Source organism: Carcharodon carcharias, chromosome 6 (genome assembly GCF_017639515.1).
Source record: "Carcharodon carcharias isolate sCarCar2 chromosome 6, sCarCar2.pri, whole genome shotgun sequence".
In the NCBI taxonomy this organism is placed as follows: Eukaryota; Metazoa; Chordata; class Chondrichthyes; order Lamniformes; family Lamnidae; genus Carcharodon; species Carcharodon carcharias.
In genome coordinates this window covers 130,617,158-130,638,749 of record NC_054472.1, presented here as the reverse complement: position 1 = coordinate 130,638,749, position 21,592 = coordinate 130,617,158, and the positions used below count along the sequence as shown (strand labels likewise).

Sequence of the window (21,592 nt, the reverse complement as noted above, 5' to 3'; positions counted from 1 at the left end):
CTGAAGCAGGTAAAGAACTGAATTAAAATATGCCAGTCACAGGATGCTGATTGGTGTGAGTCATCTAATGAACAATGCTTAAAGGGACTATTGGCAGCAACTCACAAAATGGCTAAGGAATGTTTTCCTCCTGGACCCACAAAAAAAACAGGCTGTTGCCAGCCCGTCCAAGACTCATGCCTTGATTGGTTCCCTGAACCTAGGTTCTAACCAGCATTTGGGACTGACAGCTTGAAGACAGAATGTAAATGAGGCCTGGACCGCTATATGATTGCCACGTGCCTGTTCTCCACAGGTGGTTATACTTGGTTTTCATATATTTAACCTTGGTGAATATTATTTCTTTTAGTTTCTGCATGTTGCTATTTGAAGTGCAGAGATGGGAGAACTTTTTTTTATTCTTGCACAGGATGTGGGTGTCACTGGCTAGGCCAGCATTTATTGCCCACCTCTAACTGCTGTTGAGAAGGTGGTGGTGAGCTGTCTTCTTGAACCGCTGCAGTCCACGTGGTGTAGGTACACCCACAGTGCTGTTAGGAAGGGAGTTCCAGCATTTTGACCCAGTGACAGTGAAGAAATAGCAATATATTTCCAAGTCAGGATGGTGAGTGGCTTGGAGGGGAACTTGCAGTTGGTGTTCCCATGCAATGCTCCTTGTCCTTCTAGATGATAGAGGTCGCAGGTTTGGAAGGTGCTGTTGAATGAGCCTGGGTGAGTTGCTGCAGAGCACCTTATAGATGGTACACACTGCTGCCACTGTGCGTTGGTAGTGGAGGGAGTAAATATTATGGTGGTGGATGGGGTGACAATCAAGCAGGCTGCTTTGTCCTGACTGCTGTCAAGCTTCTTGAGTGTTGTTGGAGCTGCACTCATCCAGGAAAGTGGAGCGTATTCCATCACACTCCTAACTTGTGCCCTATGAATGTTGGACAGGCTTTGGGGAGTCAGGAGGTGAGTTATTCGCCACAGAATTCTCAGCCTCTGACTTGCTTTTGTAGTCATATTATTTATATGGCTAGTCCAGTTCAGTTCCTGGTCAATGGTAACACCCCCCAGGATGTTGATAGTGGGGGATTCAGCGATAGTAGTGCCATTGAATGTCAAGAGCAGATGGTTAGATTCTATCTTGTTAAAGGGACTGTTACTTGCCATACTATCATGTGACAGGAATGTTACTTGCCACTTATCAGCCCGAGCCCGAATGTTGTCCAGGCCTTGCTGCATATACAAACAGACTGTTTCAGTATTTGAGGAGTCACGAACGGTGCTGAACGTTGTGCAATCATCAGCAAACATTCCCACTTCTGACCTTATGATGGAGGGAAGGTCATTGATGAAGCAGTTAAAGATGTTTGGGCCTGCCTCGGAAACTGCCCTGAGAAAGTTCTGCAGCGATGTCCTAGGTCTGAGATGATTGATGCCCAACAATCACATCCATCTTCCTTTGTGCTAGGTATGACTCCAACTAGTGGATCATTTTACCCCTGATTTCCATTCCCTTTCCAACTCATGAAAATACAGCATGAAACAAGGTGGGATAGGTCCTGCCGGTCTTCTCTTGTCCCTATTTTTGTAGGTCCGCATCAGATGAGGTCTTAGATTTTATGTGCCAATGATGGGCTGGTGGATTGCCTGTGGGTGCACTCTACACCCTCCCTACCCCCAGCAAATAACTCTCTTACAAAGGGAACAATTTCAAAACCTTTTGAAACAAACCTTTTGGCTCCAGATCATCATTCTGCCCTGGAAAACCCGGCAGAGCTCATAACTGCCATGATGTAATGTCATCACAGAAACTCGAGAGACTGCTCTCTGCTTCTTCAAATCTGCCCAACCCTGGCTTATTTTCATAGCCTAAGTTTCATTTTCAATGTGTGACAGGCTCCCAGCAATATTCATGCTGACAAAAGGGAACCTGCCGTCAGTTCAGCTGGGAAATATCAGCAGTCTTTCTGCAGAACCATAAAAAGTGGGGTGGATTGAAATGAATGGAAACACCCCAAAGACAGCAGAATTCATAGCCACTTGAGAGTAGAATGAAGGAGGAGGAGACCACCACATAGCCTTTCCTATTTCTGCAAAATCTTAGAGCTATTGCTACCATATCATAATGGTCATGGAAAGTGGCATTAACACAAGCTGGTGGGAAGGATGTCCATCAAAATCCTGGACCTCGTCTTCTTGCATTTATTTGCATGCAGCAGGCATGTTAGAAAGACCAGTGTGATCTGATGGGGGCAGGGGTGGAATTATAGGTTGGGCAGTGAGGCAGAAATCAGCTCATTTTCCTTTAACCTCCATAATGATCTTGCTCGACCTGAGGCAGAATCGTGGTGATAAAATATAGTCACAGCCCTGGATCTTTGCGGAGAGCTGTTCCTCATGGTGAAAATGTTGGATGAGTCTGGAAATTGCAAATCCCCACCTGAACATTGCACTTTTCATTTCCGTGGGGATGGAATTAGGGGGACAACGGTGGGGGTGTTTTGTGCATGCCTAGTTCATGGAGGCAGCTGGCCATTTAAATCATCAGCTGCCTCCACTCAAGTCAGATCTTGGTAGCCTGGAAGTGTGGAACCCGAAGTGCGCAGATTAGACCTGGTAAGAGAAGGTCTGAGCTTTGTGCATTTCTTTGGATAGCCAGAGTACCCCTTTTGAGAGGTTCAGGTACCCCTGTGGAATTAGCTTTGAACTTGACTTCACTAATCCAGAACTGGCACCAACCCAATAACAACTGTCTTGTCTTAAGCCAAGGGAGTAGAAAAGTAGGACCGGTGGACTTACCGGGCAATTATTTTTGCCCCTACTGACTCATGCACCCAGATGCCAGGAAGAATTTTGTGCTTGAGAAGGGCGCATTGTGCTTTGCGTAAAGGAAGATAGAAGATTGGCATGGCACCCTCGCACATAGAGACCATAGAAGCCAATCAACATGAGCAGCCGGAGGCCAGAGGGAAGGCAAAAGTTCAGGAAGGAGAGGCTGCTTCTCATGCACCAGGAAGGAGGAGGAGAGGCAGGATAAGTAGGTACCACCCCGTAGGAAGGGTGCACAAACCTAGGACATCATATCTCAATATGAAGGAGAGCCAGTGCCAAAGGTGACTGAGGTTAAGCTGTGAAATGGTGATAGACACTTGTCACATAGTCCAGCAGTAACTCAAACTACAATCCATCAATCCCCATGCCCTGCCAGTGGCTATAAAGGTAACCATCAATGTCAACATCTATGGATCTTTCCAGGGATCATCAGCAGACCTGTCTGGTAGCACTGAGCATGGACAGGGTTCCTCCTTTGCCTCATCTTTCTCCTCCTCAGATGTTGGAACACAGCCCATGGCCTCTTCATCATTGAATTGTAAGCTCCTTCGCTAAGCAATGTTATGCAGCATGCAGCACGCCACTACTATTCCGGCTCAACAGGTGCACATCGCTTAGGTACAGTTGAGAATCACACCAACATGCCCAAATGTTCCAGTGTGGGGGAATGATTCCAGCGAGCAGGGCTAATAATGAGATGCCAAAGTATTGAAATTAGGCTCCCAACTTGCGGTGTGAGGAAATGCAGCCCACCATTGACGGGCAGAGCGGACAATCACAAACTAGTTTAACAACGGCGTAAATCCGATTTTTGGCCATCTCACCATATTGTCCACTCACATCTGCCCATGATGCCCGCTGTCAGCAGGACTGGATGATTCTGCCTGAGGTCTTCCTTCAAATATGTGCAAGGTTCCTTGGCAGCTGCCACGACTCCTTCATTCTAAGGAGTTCCCAAATCTCTCAGCTATTCCAGCTACCTTCATAAATCCGCAGTAGGCTTCTAGGGCACAAGGGTGACCCCCTAAGAACCTGGCTAATGAACCCCTTCAGGAGTCCTCAAACTGAGGTAGCATGCAACTGTAGCAGCAGCCCTGTTGTCACAAGGAGTGTAGTCAGGCAGACCATTGGCATTTTAAAAATGGGCTTCAGGTGCCTCGATCACTCAGGTGGAGCTCTGCAAAATGCCTCAGCAAAGGTATCAAGAATAATAGTGGCATGCTGCAAGCTGCATAACATTGCTTAGTGGAGGGGCTTACAAATCAATGATGATGAGGCCATGGCCTGCACTCCAACATCTGAGGAGGAGGAAGATGAAGGGGAGGAGGAAGTCTTGTCCATTCTAACAATTCCGAACCCAATGAGGAGGCTGCTGAGAGCAGGGCAGCTGCGAGACATGGACATGTGGCCAGGGCTGACTCTGTGCTGAAGAAGATAATCACCCTAATCACCCTTGTGCAAAAAAGATTCTCAGAAGGTCCTCTGATCTCACAGTTGCCATTAGCCAGCCCTTGGTGAGCAACATCCACCTAAAGAACCTTGTACATAGGTGTCACAATTACTCAAGGGACTGCCCACACCCCACAATGGAAAGAATCGATATCGATGTGTTTGAGTCAATCATGTTTAAACTGATGTAACCCTCGCCTTCATAACCATGGGCCTCATAATTTTACTTGCCCATAATCAAACCATGCCCACAATGCTGAGAGAGACATGACTTAAGACTTTAAACCCTATGTATGTTGATCAGATTGTATGCTCCAATATACATGCAGATAAGGCGGATTGTGCATGAGGAGCCCATAACTGCCCAATGTCAGCTCCTCAAAAGAACTTGCATACCATCCAATCCTGTCAATTGTCCAGTTTCTGACGTGGGCATCACATGCAACATTCTAGGCTTCCATACGCCTATGTTTCCTGTACAAAGCACATCCTGCAACACCTGGAATGCAAATGCAGCCAAAGTAGTGAAGACAGCAGATGAGCAATATTATCTGGAGCAAATATGGCCTGTCGAGCTGTGTTGTCTACACCTAGGCCAATGTGTAACACTGCCATGTGGATGAATGCCTTGCACCCAGCACTCATGCTTGAGACACACTTGCTGCTCAGCATCTGTTCGTGGAGTCTGATTTTTGAGCCTCCCTTAAAGTCAAGCTTGGATGGACAATGGATAAACAGCATCTTAGTGCTTGAGCTTTTGACCTCTGGAATCTTATGTGGTACAGCAGAGAAGGAAGAAGCTCTCCAAATCATCACAAATCAGCCAACAATCTTGACCCTCTTGACAGCAGGTCAAGATGGACCTCAGCATGCCGTTCTCATTATTGCTGTTACCATTCTTTTTGAGCTCTCTAGTGTACAAGAACACACAGAGTCATGTAAGTAAACATATTCAAGAAGTGCTCAAATGTGATGTATACAATGTGAAAATTGTAACCATGGTGAACCCATTAGTGCTGTAGGCGAGACAGCGCCCTACGCTCACACACACTCCTACAAAGTGCTTGCGATGTTGCTTCGGAGTAGGTGGAGGCAGGCTGCTCACTTCTCTGTCTAAATACCAATGAGGAGCATGGTGGTCAGCCTTATCGTGCAGGCACCCATTGGGGGCCTCCTTCAGACTATGGCCTCTGTATCACTGTACAGGCAGCCGTGGTCATTAGCACCTGTGGAGCTGATGGGGGCTTTGGCAGAGCGACAGGAAAGGTAGAAGATATGGGTACTGAGAAGCTCTCATTACCTTTGCCCTCAGTGACCTCCACAATCCTGGGTTGGCCTTCAGTTGGGGTGAATGGGCTAGCTGCTAGTGCACAGCACTTATCCAATTCAACAACCACCGTGCCAATGGTACAGCCATCATGTTAAGGGTATGCAGCTATTTTTTCTTTCTTTATTCTTTCATGGGTTGTCAGCATTGCTGGCAAGGCCAGCATTTATTGTTCATCCCTATTTTCCCTTGAACTGAGTGTCTTGGCCATTTCAGAGTCAACAAAATTGCTGTTGGTCTGCAGTCACATGTAGGCCAAACCAGGTTTCTTTCCCTAAAGTACATTAGTAAACCAGATAGGTTTTTACAACGTGGATGATAGCTTCATGGTTTCCATTACTGGGACTAGCTTTCATATCCAGATTTATTAATTGAATTTAAATTCCACAAGCTGCTATGGTGGGATTTGAACTCACATCCCCAGAGCATTAATCTGGGCTTCTGGCTCACTAGTCCCATGATATTACCACTCTGCCACCTCATGTATTCCGTAGATATCAGCACTAATACTCTGAGTGGACTGATCCAGGCTACTGAGGGAGGTTTGCACCCTTTCCTGGCCAAGACGCTGCTCTTGCATCCACCCTGAGTGTTGCTGCATGTGTCTCTCCATGAGATTGGCCAATCTTTCATGGTCGGAGCTGATGTTGTTGAGCCCTCGGAACAATGTGGAGCACATGATGGCGATGGACTCCTCCAATCACAGCCCAAGAGCTCCCACTGCCTCAGGGAACTCCATTAGATATCCACACATCTGCATCTGATTGGACATCACTGTGCCAAAACGTTGACTCCTGAGGTGCCACATTCCTGCCTACTGGAGCATCATCGTGACTTTCCTTCCTCTTCTGAGGAGACAGTGCACAGATGTCTTTGACTCTGGCACCTCCTGCACTCTGGTGCGGTTACTTCCACCCTGTGCTACCGACTCTCCAATGCACTGGCATCTGATATGGTGGAGTGTGGGCTAGTAAAATGTAATACTGCCTCATGAGACATCTCTTCCTCCTCCTGATATCCAAGGGAAGAGGTGGCCTGAGGTCGGGGGTGGGTCAGGGGCTGGTGAGTGAATGGAGTGGGGCCTTTGTGAGACACAAAATGAGATATTTATGTATAGCCCTTCACATTGTGAAAGCACGCCCGGATGCACGTCACTGCCTTTAACCACGTTCACACCAGCCTTATGACAGAACCCATCCTTGCACTCCCTCTCATGCCAACTTCCCATTGTGCTCAGATGAACTGACATCATGACCTCCACTGTTACCACCACGCTCTTAAGTGATTTCAGCACCGCCTTTATCACCTGCTAATAGTGACTCACCATCACCAGCAGACAGATGTTTCAGCAGCCTGGCAATCTCCATGGCTATCTGTTCAACTAAGTGAATTGTTCTCCACTAGGCTGACCCATCCTCAGTCTGGGCCATCTCCTTAACATTCTTCACCCTTTTGGCCTGCAATGATAACATGTTTTTATGTTAGCCTGATATATAATGCATACAGGGATATTTCTCTTCACTGAGTCCATACACCACAGTGCTTCTTCACATGCGTTCACAATGTACATGAGCTGTTTACACATACAAGCCTCAATGCTGAAGCAAAGGTAGATGCCAGGTTTCGCACCTTCACTGCTGCATGCAGATATGAGCCTTCCATTAGAGCTCTTTTTGGGGAGCCAAACTACTCACCTCGCTGGAACGCAGCAGATCATTGAGCCTTTGATGGCACTGAATCCAGGAATGCTTATGCTCTCTTGCTGCACTCACCGCAGTGATAATTGTAACCAGGTCTTATTGATTCTGGCAGCTGGATTTCAAGGAGTTAAATGTGTGGCTCAAAGATTGGCATGGGAGGAATGGGTTTCAGTTCAAGAGGCACTGGAACCAGTACTGGGGTAGAAGGGAGCTGTTACAATAGGATGAGCTTTACTTGAACTGTGCTGGGACTAGTGTCCTGGTGAATTGAATAACTAGAGCTATAGAGAGGGCTTTAAACTAAAAAAGGGGGGAGGGAGGGTTCTGGAGAGGGGATACATAGGCTTACAAAGCAAAAGGATATGGCAGCATTGCAGGACAGCTATTTAGGTAATGATACCCAGAGTGTGACAGGAAGGGACAGAGTGTACAAACGTAAAAAAAAGCAGCAAATAGAGTCAAAGGGGGAAAAATGGTAAAAAGGCAAAATTAATGGTCTTTTACTTAAATGGATGTAGTATTCAGAACAAAAAAAGAATTAATGGCACAAATAGAGGTTAATGGGCATGATCTTATAGCAATTACGGAGACATGGTTACAAGGAGATCAAATTTGGGAACTAAATAATCAGGGGATGTGACTTTTCAAAAGGACAGGTAGGAAGCAAAGAGTGGTGGGGTAGCTTTGTTAGTATGAAATGGAATAAGTACGACAGCAAGAAATGATCTTGGATCAGAGGATGTAGAATCCATATGGGTGGAGGTAAGAAATAACAAGTGGGAGAAGATACTGGTAGCAGTAGTAGCCCCCTAACAACACTAGCTGTACCGTGGGACAGAGAATAAACCAGGAGATAATGAAGTAATGTAAAAAAAAAGTACAGGAATCATGGATGACTTTAATTTTTATGTAGATTGGGAAAATCCAATTGGCAGAGGTAGCCACAAGCAAGAATTCATAGAATGTATTCAGGAATGTTTCCTAGAACAATATCTTGTGGATCCAACCAGAGATGAGGCTATTTTGGATCTGGTAATATGTAGTGAGGAAGGTTTAATAACTGATCTCAGAGTAAAAGATCCCCTAGGAAACAGTCACCATAACACGGTTGAATTTAGCATTCAGTTTGAGAGTGAGAATCTTGGGTTGGAAGCAACTGTGTTAAAAATAAGGTTATTTACAAAGGAATGATGGAAGTGTTGGCTGGAGTGGATTGGGAAAGGAGTTTGGCAGAAAAGTCTGTTGATGAACAATGTCAAACATTTAAGAATATAGCTCATGACTCACAACAAAGACATATCCCAGTGAGAAAGAAGGATTCTAGGAAGGTGATAAACCAACCATGGTTAACAAGGACGTTGAGGATAATATCAAGTTGAAAGAAAAAACATACAATGCGACAAGGATTAGTGTTAAGCCAGAGGATTGGGAAAGTTTTAAAAATCAACAAAAGATGACCAAAAAAATAAAGAGGGAGAAAACAACCTTTGAGGGTAAACTAGCTAGAAATATAAGAACAGACAGTAAGGACTTCTTTAAATATATAAGAAGGAAAAGAGAGGCCAAAGTGAACATAGGCTCCTTAGAGAATGAGGCTGGGGAAATAATAATGGAGAACCAGGAAATGACAGAGGAGTTGAATAAATACTTTGCTTCAGTCTGCATGGTGGAAGATACTAATAGCATTCCAAAAATATTGAATAATCAAGGCACAAAAGGGGAGGAGGAAATAAATACCATAACTATCACTAGAGAAAATGTAATAGGGAAACTAATGGGACTAAAGGCCGATAAGTCCCCTGGATCTGATGGGTTGCATCATAGAATATTAAAGGAAATAGCTACAGAGATAGTGGATGCACTGGTAATAATCTTCCAAAAATCCTTAGTTTCTGGAAAAGTGCCAGAGGATTGGAAAACTGCCAATGCAACACCATTATTCAAAAAGGGAGGGAAACAAAAACATAACTATAGACTATTTAGTTTAATATCTGTCATTGGGAAAATGTTGGAGTCTATTATTAAGGATGTAATAGCAGAGCATTTAGAAATGTATAATATAATCAAGCAGAATCAGCATGGCTTCATGAAGGAGAAATCATGCCTGACCGATTTATTAGAATTATTTGAGAAGGTAGCAAGCAGGATAAATAAAAGGGAAGCAGTAGATGTAATGTATTTAGATTTCCAAAAAGCATTTGATAAGGTACCACACATACGGCTACTTAATAAAATATAAGAGCCCATCGTGTTGGGGGTAGTATATTAGTATGGATTGAGGATTGGCTAACCAATAGAAGACAGAGGTTTGAGATAAGGGGGCCATTTTCATTTACAACCTGTAACTAGTGGAGTGACACAGGGATCAGTGCTGACGCCACAATTATTTACAATATATATTAATGATTTGGATGAGGGAATTGAATGCACTATCACCACGTTTGCTACAACACAAAAATGGATGGGAAGGCAAGCGGTGAGGATGACACAAAGAGCCTACAGAGGGATATAGACAGGTTAAGTGAGTGGGCAAAAACTTGGCAGATCGAATATAATGTGGGAAAATGTGAGGTTATGCACTTTGGCAGGAAGAATAGAAGAGCTGAATATTATTTAAATGGAGAAAAGCTGTACGAAGCTGAAGCACAAAGGTATTTGGGGATGCTCGTGCTTGAATCACAAAATGCTAATATACAAGTTCAGCAGGTAATAGGTAAGGCAAGTGGAACCTTGGCCTTTATTTCAAAGGGAAAGGAATGTAAAAATAGGGAAGTCTTGCTAAAGTTATACAACACATTAGTTAGACCACAACTAGAATACTGTGAACAGTTTTGGTCCCCTTATCTAAGGAAAGATATACTGGCATTGGACGCAGCCCAGGGAAGATTCACTAGGTTGATCCCAGGGATGGAGGGGTTTTCTTATGAGGAGAGGTTGAGTAGGCTGGGCCTGTACTCATTGGCGTTTAGGAGAATGAGAGGTGACCTTATTGAAACATATAAGATTCTTAGGGGGCTTGACAGGGTAGATGCTGAGAAGTTGTCTCCTCTTGTGGGAGAGTCTAGGACCAGAGGGCATAATCTTAGAGTAAGGGGGCTCCCATTTAAAACAGAGATGAGGAATTTCTTCTCTTAGAGGGTAGTCTTTACGGCAGAGGGCTGCAGTGGTTGGGTCGTTAAGTATATTCAAGGCTGAGATCGACAGATTTTTAATCAGCCAGGCAATCAAGGGTTATGGGGAAAAGGCAGGTAAGTGGAGTTGAGGATTATCAGATCAGTACTGATCTCATTGAATGACAGAGCAGACACAATGGGCCAAATGACTTACTTCTGCTCCTACATCTTATGGTCAATGGCCAGCAGGGTACAGGGCAGATATCCTCCTCTGGACTTCTTCCGCTAACACTTGAAGCTCCCGATTAGAGAAGCATGGGGCAGCTGGGCCCATCACTTCCCCTGCATCAACTCTGTGTGACATTTTATCAATAAAAATGCAAGGCTAAAAGGTTCATGAGCAATTCAGATTGCAGTGCTCTCATTCACTTTTGTGTGCTTACATGCACTAATTTTCTGCATATCTTCAATGACTACCATTAAGGTGTGGTGGAGAGAATGACTCTGCACAATGCTTGGTGCCGTGGATGTTGTAGCTGTGACTCCAAGAGAGCATGCCGTGTACCATGACCATTGACAGCCCCCTATTGCTTTAGTCCCTCTTAGTTACTCTGTTGTGCTCTGACAGTGTGCAACTGTGAGGGACCTGGTCAAGGGTCAAAGTCTGCGTGTGGGCGTATCCTGATAGATGGGTGGCAAAGGGCAAGTTAATGGGATAATGACCATGGGACTGTTCATCATTCATCCACTGAGTCTTGGCAGCTGACTACATCACTGCAGGATATCTGTACCAAGTCATGGTGGTAAGTCGATGCGATCTCCATGACTGTGCCTTGAGATTCCACTCCATGCTTTCCGTGTTTCAGTATGTTAGGAAATAGAAATAGTTTAAGTAAGTTATCTTGATATTTGTGAGTGTTAGGAATGAATTTAACTTTAATGTTGAAGTTTGATTTGTACTTCTGTATTTGTGGAGTAATAAAAGGTCAAGTTGAATTTTAGCTTCACTTTAAAAGGTGTCTGCATTTCTAATGAGAGTTTTATTACTCTAAGCTAAGTAAAGCAAACAAAAGTTTTAAAAAACTGGGCTGTTGCCTAGCAACAGGGATCCAAAGAGGCAGGTCCCTCCCACAGACATACACAGAAGAAACTAGAAACCACAGTTTGATTTGGAAGCTCTTTGAGTTCAGTTGGTTTTGAAAGTAGCTGCCAGGAGAGACTGGAGCACAGGGGACAGATAGCTAGTCCTAAGCTAAAGGAAAGACCCTAAATCCAGGGGAGTAGAACATGAGAAAGTCCCAAGCAGATCTTCTTGTCGGAGGAAGGACAGGAACCAGGAAATGCTCCTGTTTGTGGAAGTGAAAGTAAGGAGCAGAAAGGAAGATGCCAGGCTTCAAGCTTAAAGGAAGTGGATTTAAAGCGACAGGTCAGAAGGTACAAAGAGACAGCTGATGGTCTGTAACTCTTTGCTATGGGCACGTGAAGCAGTGGTGTACTGTTGATGGCTGAGTCAGTGAGAGTGAATGCTTGGAAGACAGTTTGAATGCATGTGCTGACTCAGGGAGAGGAACATTAGAAGGAGAGGTGAACCCTTGCACAAGTTGTCTAAAAGAAAGCATCAGTTTGGGAGAAGATTCCAAAGTGAGTTTTTGGAGAGTGGAGAATGGAAACCCTCATGTGAAAGATGGAGTCCAGTGAGACTAGTTGGCTCAGTGGGTGACAAACGTCTGGGGGGGAATTGAGGAGAGATCCATAACATCTGGTTAAGTGGCACCTCTCACTTTGTTTCAGAGTGTGGTGTACCTAACTACAGTTTTCCAATTGGTTTACATGGACTGTGTGCTTACTATGAACCTTAAAGTATAAGATAGCTTTTATAACTTGTGTTATCCTTACAAATTTATATATATATCTGTAAAGTACAGTTGTGGATGAAGGAGTTTTGTAATAAAGTTCATCTTTTCTTGCTTAATAAATATTTTATGTTTATGTTAAAAGTTCATTAGTTGACTCTGGTGACTCTGTTCAGTAGCCCCTTTCCACCTGGCTAAACAAACAATTAAACATTAAGATCTATCAAGCAGGGTTTCACTCTGGGATCAGGCTTGTCCAAGGGTAACATCAGCTGGGATCATAACAAGTAGAATACACTTTGATGAGGCAGCAACAGTGACAACTCTGTCATAGGGAAAGCCATGATGGGCCATCCGTTGGACAACATTTACATAGTTCGAACACACCTGAAAAGGCAATGAGGTCTCTTCTAAGACCAGGAAGTTAACCATGGACAACCAACCTCTCAATCTTTTCTAAAGGCCCACTTTTTAAAAGTGCCCAAGTCACCCACCTCCGACACTTTACTACTTCTGGGCTCTCCCACCCCAACTCCTAATATATTAAACAGACAAAATTATATTCAAGTAACAAGCCAACCTCCACGGGATCTGTATAAAGTTATTAATGCTAAAATATCCTTTATTATAACTTATTTACCAGTGAAAATATAGAAATATTTTAATTCCATTTATCACCCAAAGCAATGAAGTACTTAATTCATGAGCACTTTTGATAAAGTGGAAGAAAGGAATCTCACATTTAGCACACTATTTTAATTCTTTCCTCTGTTAAAAGAATGGTGGATGCTGGAAATGATTAGAACAGAATGTAAGAAAATTCTGGGCTAAACAGAAGGCCTTTAAGCCCATCAAAGCTCTTCTGGATCGTACAATAACTCTCATCACAGCAGCCAATTGTATTTTAAACAATGAAATATTTTTCCCTTTACTACTCTGTCTGGCTGCTTATTCCAAATATTTATTATTCTATGAAATGATTACCAGTGAGTGATCTGATTATGGACTTTTAAAAACACATGAAACCGTGCAAGTGCATGGTTTAGAATCCCCAAGGAAGTCTTAAATAGCTCTCACAACCCTTCTTCCTTTGTGGACTTAGGTGGATTTGATAAATTCCGTTTTTGGATTGTATCTGCATTTATTGTGAGCAGTGGAGTGGTAAAACTAACACACTCAGTATTTGGTAAGTGATGGCTTTAACACTCAAAGGTTAACATTTGTATTGCAATGACCACAGGTTTAACAAGTAGCACTCAACACTTTTATTACCAAGAAGCCAGAGTCAATATATTTTGGAAAATATTACATCATATTTGACCAATTATGTGGAACTTCTAAAATGTGAGAAGCTGATGTTTTCAAACGATGGTAGGAGATAATGACATTTGTCAATGGCTTCTGCAGATTTCCTCCCACACTAGAATAATTTGACTGCTACCATGCAGTTCCAAGCTGAGGAGGAAAGCTTGAGAAGGTACTCTCCAAAGAGACATATGCATTTTCTACTAATATTACAACTACACAATTTGAATGTTAAAACACCTCTGGAATGTGCTTAATAAAAGTAAAATAATCTTCTAATATGTGTGTGTTTATGACAGAGTTTCCTTCTCTGTACTTTTCTTATTTCTTTTTCTCCTCACCGGTATTATTTCCTCCTACAAATTATCACAACTTAACTCGTCTTTTTTTTTATGATGAAGTGTAACAGTCAGCTTGGATAATATTTCTTTCTTTTCTTTAGGTAATGATCTATTTCTGGTTGCCGTTCATGAACTAGGCCATGCACTAGGCTTGGAACATTCCAATGATCCCAGTGCAATCATGGCCCCATTTTACCAGTATATGGATACAGAAAACTTCCAGCTTCCCCAAGATGACTTACAGGGCATCCAGAAAATATATGGTTTGTAGCTGCTTTTCATGGTGTAGACTTTCAGCTTGCCACCCAGGCATAAAACTGATGTTGCCCATTGATTTCAGTGGAAATGATAATTGGGTGGTTTCTATAACAGCTGATGTTTTTCATTGCTAGTTTTATACTCAGCTGGCAAGTTGGAGGAAATCTAACCCAGATTTTTAATATCTGAAAGTTAGTAGCTATTATTCTTGATCTAATAAATGTCTGCCTGAATTTTTAAATAGGTCCACCAGATAAGATTACACATCCTACAAAACCCTTACCTACAGTACCACCACATCGCTCCAATCCACCATCCGACCCAAGAAAGCCTAACAGACAACCAAGGCCCCCTCGACCACCTACTAGGGATAAACCTTCCTATCCAGGCGCTAAGCCCAACATCTGTGATGGAAATTTCAACACGCTGGCTATCTTACGTGGTGAAATGTTTGTCTTTAAGGTAAGAGTTGTTCAAGTATTAATATAGTGTGTACATATGTAAGCTTTAGAGTAACAGGTTTCCCACTCAGTGGTCAAAATAACCTTGGCAAAAGGGGCAGCTTCTTTTGAGTCTAGGCTGTAGTTATACTAGAGCTATTGACCTCAGACCAGTATATGAAGTGTAAAGCTAGTTTGCAGCATCAAGCTACACTGCCTTCTACTGAGATTAACTACAAAGGAGCTTCGCACTTCAATGCTTATATGCATGGTACATTACTCACTTGCTGGTTAATTTTCAATATTATGAGAGAGAGTGTGTGGAAGTCAGAGCACAACTAAATGTTGCAGTGAAAACTGGGACTAGGGTCATCTTAGCATGTTGGGAGACTGATGTGGCTTTCTTAGATACTGTTGGTTTATGACTCAAATAACTAATATCTCTTTTCAGAGAGAAAAAAAACTTGTGTAGTTTTTTTTCTCAGTACTTTAGAGTGGGTTTAAAAATTTTACATTAAATGTACTTTTCCTTTTCCTCACAATCTTGCTCTTTTTTAGTCAAGAGGAGTTCTAAATTGAGGAAGGATACAACTCAAATACTGTATTATAAACTGGATAATATCATCTGAAAATCATGTCAGAAACATAATAATAATTAAAATATCCAAACCTTCTACTTTAATACATAAGGAACTTATTCAATAATAAATACGTTCATAGGCCACAATTTGCTGTGGCAGCATATTTTATGACAACTACCATTAGTTAAACTTCTCCTTGCATGTTTAGGTGTTTGCATCTTTTGGTATAAGTGCGACATGATAATGTTGCAGGATGGAAACTGGGCATCTGGAACCTGAGTAAACTGGGCAAGCAATTGTGTATCTCCTTAACCAACCAGAATGTAGAATTTTGAATATAATCGCTCAAGGAATGGCACTAGGTGAATTGCTCCTTTGGAGAGCCAGCACAAAAATGACAAGCCAAATGTCCACCTTCTGTGTTGTAACCATTCTGTGATTCTGTGAGAACTGCAAAAGAAGTGCAAATTAGAATGGGAGAATTGAATGCCAAATCAGGTACAGAAAGAAAAGTAAGAAGAAGTAATGAAAGATTTAAACATTTTTTTTGATTGTATACTTTAAAAATCTCTAACAACAATTAAAACCTGAAGAAAATGAGACAATGGTAGTTGTCGTAAAATATGCTGCCACAGCAAATTGTGGCCTATGAATGTATTTATTATTGAATAAGTTCCTTATGTATTAAAGTAGAAGGTTTGGATATTTTAATTATTATTATGTTTCTGACATGATTTTCAGATGATATTATCCAGATTATAATACAGTATTTGAGTTGTATCCTTCCCCAGCTTAGAAACTCCTCTTGACTCAAAAAGAGCAAGATTGTGAGGAAAAGGTTTTTTCTCTCTGAAAAGAGATATTAGTTATTTGAGTCATAAACTAACATATAGTTAATTTCCAGTGCAAGGGATAGACTGGCAGTAATTAACTTTAATTCCATTATTAAAAGCTACTTAAACCAGAGTTAATGCTTTATGGCGAGTTTTGTTTTGTAACCACCGCATGAGTGCAGTAACTTTGCAGTATTTGATGCATGTTAATAGTGAGCCAGACAGTGAGATGTGGTTTTCACAAAGCTAACAATGGAATGCACAACTCAGACAGTAGCTTCTGGATTTCTGCGTTTAACCACATATCTGCCCTTACCTGAAGTTGCTGCAATATTTGCATGTAAGTAACAGTGAGTGTGATTAGCGTCACTCTTATCTTGATAGCAAATTATGACCCAATATGTCTGATATTTTCAATCTCTGGAAACTGACATGATGTTTTAAATTAATTATGCTTCATATAGATACTAAACTGTTGCATTTAGATGGGATTAGATAAATGTGTTTGCAAATCCTTCAAAATGTTGTTAAATTATATTTCATATTGACAAAAGGGCTACAAACAATAACAGGTAACCATAAGGAAGTCAGATCATGTGAGGTTTTAGCTTTGCCCATCTGAAACTAGAATGTCATAGCATCTTTATTAACCTGATTAAAATGTGATTTCGCAATGATTTTGATTACATAGATGAAAACACTGCTAGGGAGTGAACTTATTGAAGCAAGAAGAAATCAAAACTATGGCAAGATTGTGAGATGATTTTGCAGAGGTAGTCTCAAAGCACTGCAGCTTTGCACTGGCTTCACTATAATTGAAACTGGTGTGAAGGTAACAGTTAAAATGTTTCCAGGCTATCTGAATGAACTGTGGGATTTTTTTTTTAAACTTTATTTTTAAACTGTTCGACATTACAAAGAACCAGTTATTCCATTCACACGTTGCTTTCCTTAAAAGAGGTAACCAGTGTTTAGGTGCTGCTGGGCAGACAATGCTTTGATTAACTGACCAGAGAATGATACAGAGCGAGCAGTATAACTCAGAACAAATAATCCTGAAATAAAAACAGAAAGTGCTGGAAAAACTTATCAGGTCTGGCAGCATCTGTGGAGACAGAAACATTGACATTTTGGCTGGAATTTTCTGGCCCCATTGCCATCGGGTGTCATGTCAGAAGGGGGAGTGGGGGGGAGGAGGACAATATGGTGAGCACGCCAAAAATCCATTTCACCCCGACATGGAAGCACAGCAGGATCATCCAGTGGTGTCCGCCATGACAGAACGCCAACCTCGCTGCAGGCCGACGTGAACCTGCTTTGCATCCGGCTAATGGGATGCATCGTAAGGCTCAACTGGAATCATCCTCCCCACACCAGATTTACACCAGTGGGTAAACACGCCAGCCCAGGACGTCTGGACAAGTGTGACATGCAGAAGTCAGGACTTACCATTAGGGCCTTGCTCAGATCATGGACATCTGAGGAGCGGAAGATGGTGCAGCCCTACAGCTACTGGGTCATGGAGGAACACGTGCATTGCATGCTGGATGGATTCTCATGGACATGGTTCCACTGTGAAGCAGTTCACGGATGGGGGGAGGTCTCTGTTGATGTCTCGGATCTGCTTTGGGACATCATAGTCTTGGCCATAGGCTGCTACAGATGATTGGTATGGGGAGAGAGGAAGGTCCAGCTGTTGGGGTGGAGTTGGTGGGTGCCCGGGGAGGGGTGGGGTGTGGTGCGGTGCGGTAGTGGGGGTGGTTTTGGTTGGAAGACGTTTGACTGGGAGATCAAGGCCAGGGTTGAGGATGGGAGGGGGACGAAGGTGTTGGGAGATGAAGCTGGGAAGGGGTGGAGGGCGTATGGTGGAGGGGGGTGTAACAGGGAGAATGCAGCAAGTGGGGAAGTAGGTTTAAGGGGGACGAAGGTGTGAGGGAAGAATTTCGGAGGGGGGAAGGAGTTCGGTGGGGGGGAATGGAGTACAGAGGGAGGAAGGTGTCCAGAGGGAGGAGGGAGTAAGTGTGGAGGAGGGAGCAAGGGGTGGGGGATGTCCAGGTGAACGTGCAAGGGAGGGGTCTGTGGAGTCAAAGACTGCCTCCTGGGGAGCGAAATGAGAGTGGGTGTGGTAGGAATTAATGGTGAGAATGAGAGGGGAGGGTGGGAGGGTGAGGGTGCTTTGGTAGTGGTAGAAGGGATGGCATGGTTAGCTGGTGGGGACTCAGAGGCAGACGTGGATTCTGGAGTGGAAAGGAGGAGGTCGGGGACGTCACTGTGGATGGGGGTGGGATTCTCAGGAAGGTAGGGAAAGTGCACGTTCACCTGGACATCTTGGAAAGGAAAGGATTCATATTGTTAAGTGACAGTGGGGAAGTGGAAGGTGATGCTAGGGGTGATGGGGTAGGGGATAGGACAGGGGAGTTGAGCAAAAATCTGACCACAACCATCACTGTCGAAATTGAAATTGAGTGGAGCCTCCTGTTGGATGGGCACAGGTGCTGCATGGAAGTGCGATGAGTATTGGGTGAAGATACATGTCACCTCAGATGGACAATTGAAACAAAACCCCAGCAGGCAGCATTGAAAATGCTCAGGATGGCGAGATCAGTGTGATGGATGAAGGCTCCATATGCATGGGACACCGCTTGCATGAGGCTCCGAAAGGCCCTGCCACACACAACCTCCTTCCAGAATCACACGTGGTCCAGCTACATGCAGCTGAATTGCTAGTGGTTGGGGGGATGCAGTGGGAGGACTTGCACTGTCAATGATGCTGAAAGACAACATTACACATTGATTATAGAGTGACAAAATGTGCAACCATTCGTGGTCAGAATTTCTTAACTTTTCTAGGCCTACCACTTCTTCTAGGTGCTGCCCTGACATCCGCAGCAGAGGTGGAAACAGCCTGTGCAATGGTTGGCCCTGTTCACTCTGATGACTTTGGCATGTGTCCTCTGGAGATCCAAGGCCTTGGGGGCCCTGGCTTGCTTTGGCTGTCCTCCTGTGGGCCAGCTGCTCCCTCTGTGGTGATAGAGGATGAGGTTGAGGGGGTCACAGGCAAAGGGGACTCGGAGGGAGAGGACAGCCTCTGAGATTCCTGAGTGGATGGCCCAGGGTGTCCAGCTGCTGCTCCACCTCCCTTCAGGTGCCCCAGCGCCCCGGCCTGACTCTTTGAGGGCAAGGAGTGATTGGAAGGATGTCAAGGTGCCCCCTTTCGCTCTTGCCTTGCCACTACAGGAACTCACCCATGGCTACTGCAGTGGAGTGCAGGTCTGCGCACATCTCCACGTTCCGCTGGACCAGGGTCGCCATGGCATCCGCTATCCTTCCCCTAGAGACCTCCATACATGCCCATTTGGGCACCAGTTCATCAGAGAGCATGTGGATACACTCCTCCGACTCGCATGCCACTCTGTTGAAGGCTTTAAACATATCTGCATGATATTACCCCACCTTCTGTTGACTCTCCATGATGAGTTTGAAGGCCGAATCCAGAGGCTCGTGATCTAACTCGGACCTCCAGAAGTCCTCCGAGTGAACCTACTGCCTCCTGCTGTGGACAGGTGTCCATATGGGGACCACCAGATTGTGCAGCTGAGACTGCCCTCGATCTAGGGCTCACTGAGCTATGTGTCTCTGCTCAGGTGGAGGGTGTGGGTAAGCGCTGTGATGGGTCTTCCAGGTTGCTTGTTTCCAGCTCTTCAATGGATGAGGTGTCTCATAGACTTGTAGACATTTTCAGCACAGATGGAGGCCATTCGGCCCATCACATCTGTGCCGCTCAACAAAGATCTGACTACACTAATGCCATTTTCCAGCACTTGGCCCATATAGCCCTGGAGGCTATGGCAACGCAAGTGAATATCTAAATACTTCTTAAACGGTACGAGAGTTTCTGACTCAACTACCTTTATAGACAGTGAGTTCCAGACTCCCACCACCCTCTGGGTGAAAAACATCTCCTCAATTCCCCTCTTATACTTCTACCTCTTACCTTAAATCTATGCCCCCTGGTTATTGACCCCTCTACTAATGGAAAAAGTGTCTTCCTATCCACCCAACTCTTCCCCTCATAATCTTATACAGCTCTCAACTTTCGCTGCTCCAAAAAAACCGACCCCAGCCTATCCAATGTTTCCTCATAGCTCAGACCCTCCAGCCCAGGAAGCATCCTGTTAAACCTCCTCTGTACTGGGATACATCTCATCGGGGCTTTTGGATTTATTCGCTTTTAAGGCCGCTAAACCCGCTAGTACCTCCTCTCTATGTTAATTTACTCTAATATTTTGCAGTCCTCCACCCTGATGTCTATCCTTGCATCGTCCTTTTCCATTGCGAAGACCACACAAAGTATTCATTGAGGACTGTACCTACGTCTTCTGGATCCGCACACAGATTACCTCTATGGTCCCTAATTGGTCCTACTCTTTCCCTAGTTATTCTCATGCTCTTTTATTTAAAAAACTCTTTTGGGTTTTCCTTTATTCTACCGCCAATGCTTCCTCCTGCATTCTCTTAGCTTTCCTAATTTCCTTTTTAAGTTCCCCTCTGCATTTCTTATACTCCTTTAGGGACTCTGCCGTATTGAGCCTTTGGTATCTGCCATAAGCTTCTCTTTTTTTCTCTAATCCTAACCCTTATGTCTCTTGACATCCAGTCTCTGGACTTGGTCCCCTCTTTGTTTTTACGGGAACATACTTGTCCTGTACTCCTGCTATTTCCTCCTTGAATGTCTCCCACTACTCTGGCACAGTTTTATCTGCAAGTAGCTGCCCCTAGTCCACTTGGGCCAAATCGCATCTTATCTTTGTAAAATTAGACGTTCCCCAGAGTTTAGGATTTTTATTCCTGGATCAACCTTATCCTTTTCCATAACTATCCTAAATCTAACTGAGTTATGGTCACTACCTCCAAAATGATCCGGTCACTATCTCCAAAATGCTCCCCAGCTGATACGCCTTCCAAGTCTCGGTCATATTTTCCCATGTGCCAAGCTGTGCCCTCAGCTCATCTGCCTTATTCCACAGGCTCCTTGCGTTAAAATATATTCCATTCAGCCTTGCTAAACTCATTTCTTTCTTATCTAGCCCATGTTTCCTCAGCCCTCCAGACTCACTTACTAGTGTTTTAACTTCTCAGCTTCTTTCCCCTCTGAACTACTTTTCAGGATCCCACCCCACTGCCAATTTAGTTTAAATCCGCCCCAACAGCATTAGTAAACCTCCCTGCAAGGATGTTGGTCCCGTTCCTGTTCAGATGTAACCCGTCAACTTGTCTCGGTCCCACCTCCCCCAGAAACAGTCCCAATACCGCAGGAATCTAAAGCCCTCCCTCCTACACCATCTGCTCTATCCTCCTGTTCCTATACTCACTACTGCTTGGCACCTGGAGTAATCTGGAGATTACTACCTTTGAAGTCCTGCTTTTCAATTTCTTACCTAACTCCCTAAACTCTGCTTTGGTCCCAACATGGACCACGGCCTCTGGCTGTTCATCCTCCCCCTTCAAAACGCACTGCAGCCGTTCCATGACATCCTTGACCCTGGCACCCGGGAGACAACATACCATCCTAGAG

At 44.0% G+C, this 21,592-nt stretch overlaps 1 protein-coding gene across 4 annotated transcripts in view; it reads left to right on the top strand.

Moving 5' to 3' along the window:
• LOC121279178 (matrix metalloproteinase-16-like) overlaps window positions 1–21,592 on the top strand; it is a 295,815-nt gene that overhangs the window by 178,860 nt on the left and 95,363 nt on the right. For all 4 annotated transcript variants that reach the window (XM_041190177.1, XM_041190175.1, XM_041190176.1 and 1 more), the window contains exons 5-6: window positions 14,007–14,168; window positions 14,408–14,625. In XM_041190177.1, coding sequence (XP_041046111.1) covers window positions 14,007–14,168; window positions 14,408–14,625 — 380 coding nt within the window. The remainder of the gene's footprint in view (window positions 1–14,006; window positions 14,169–14,407; window positions 14,626–21,592) is intronic.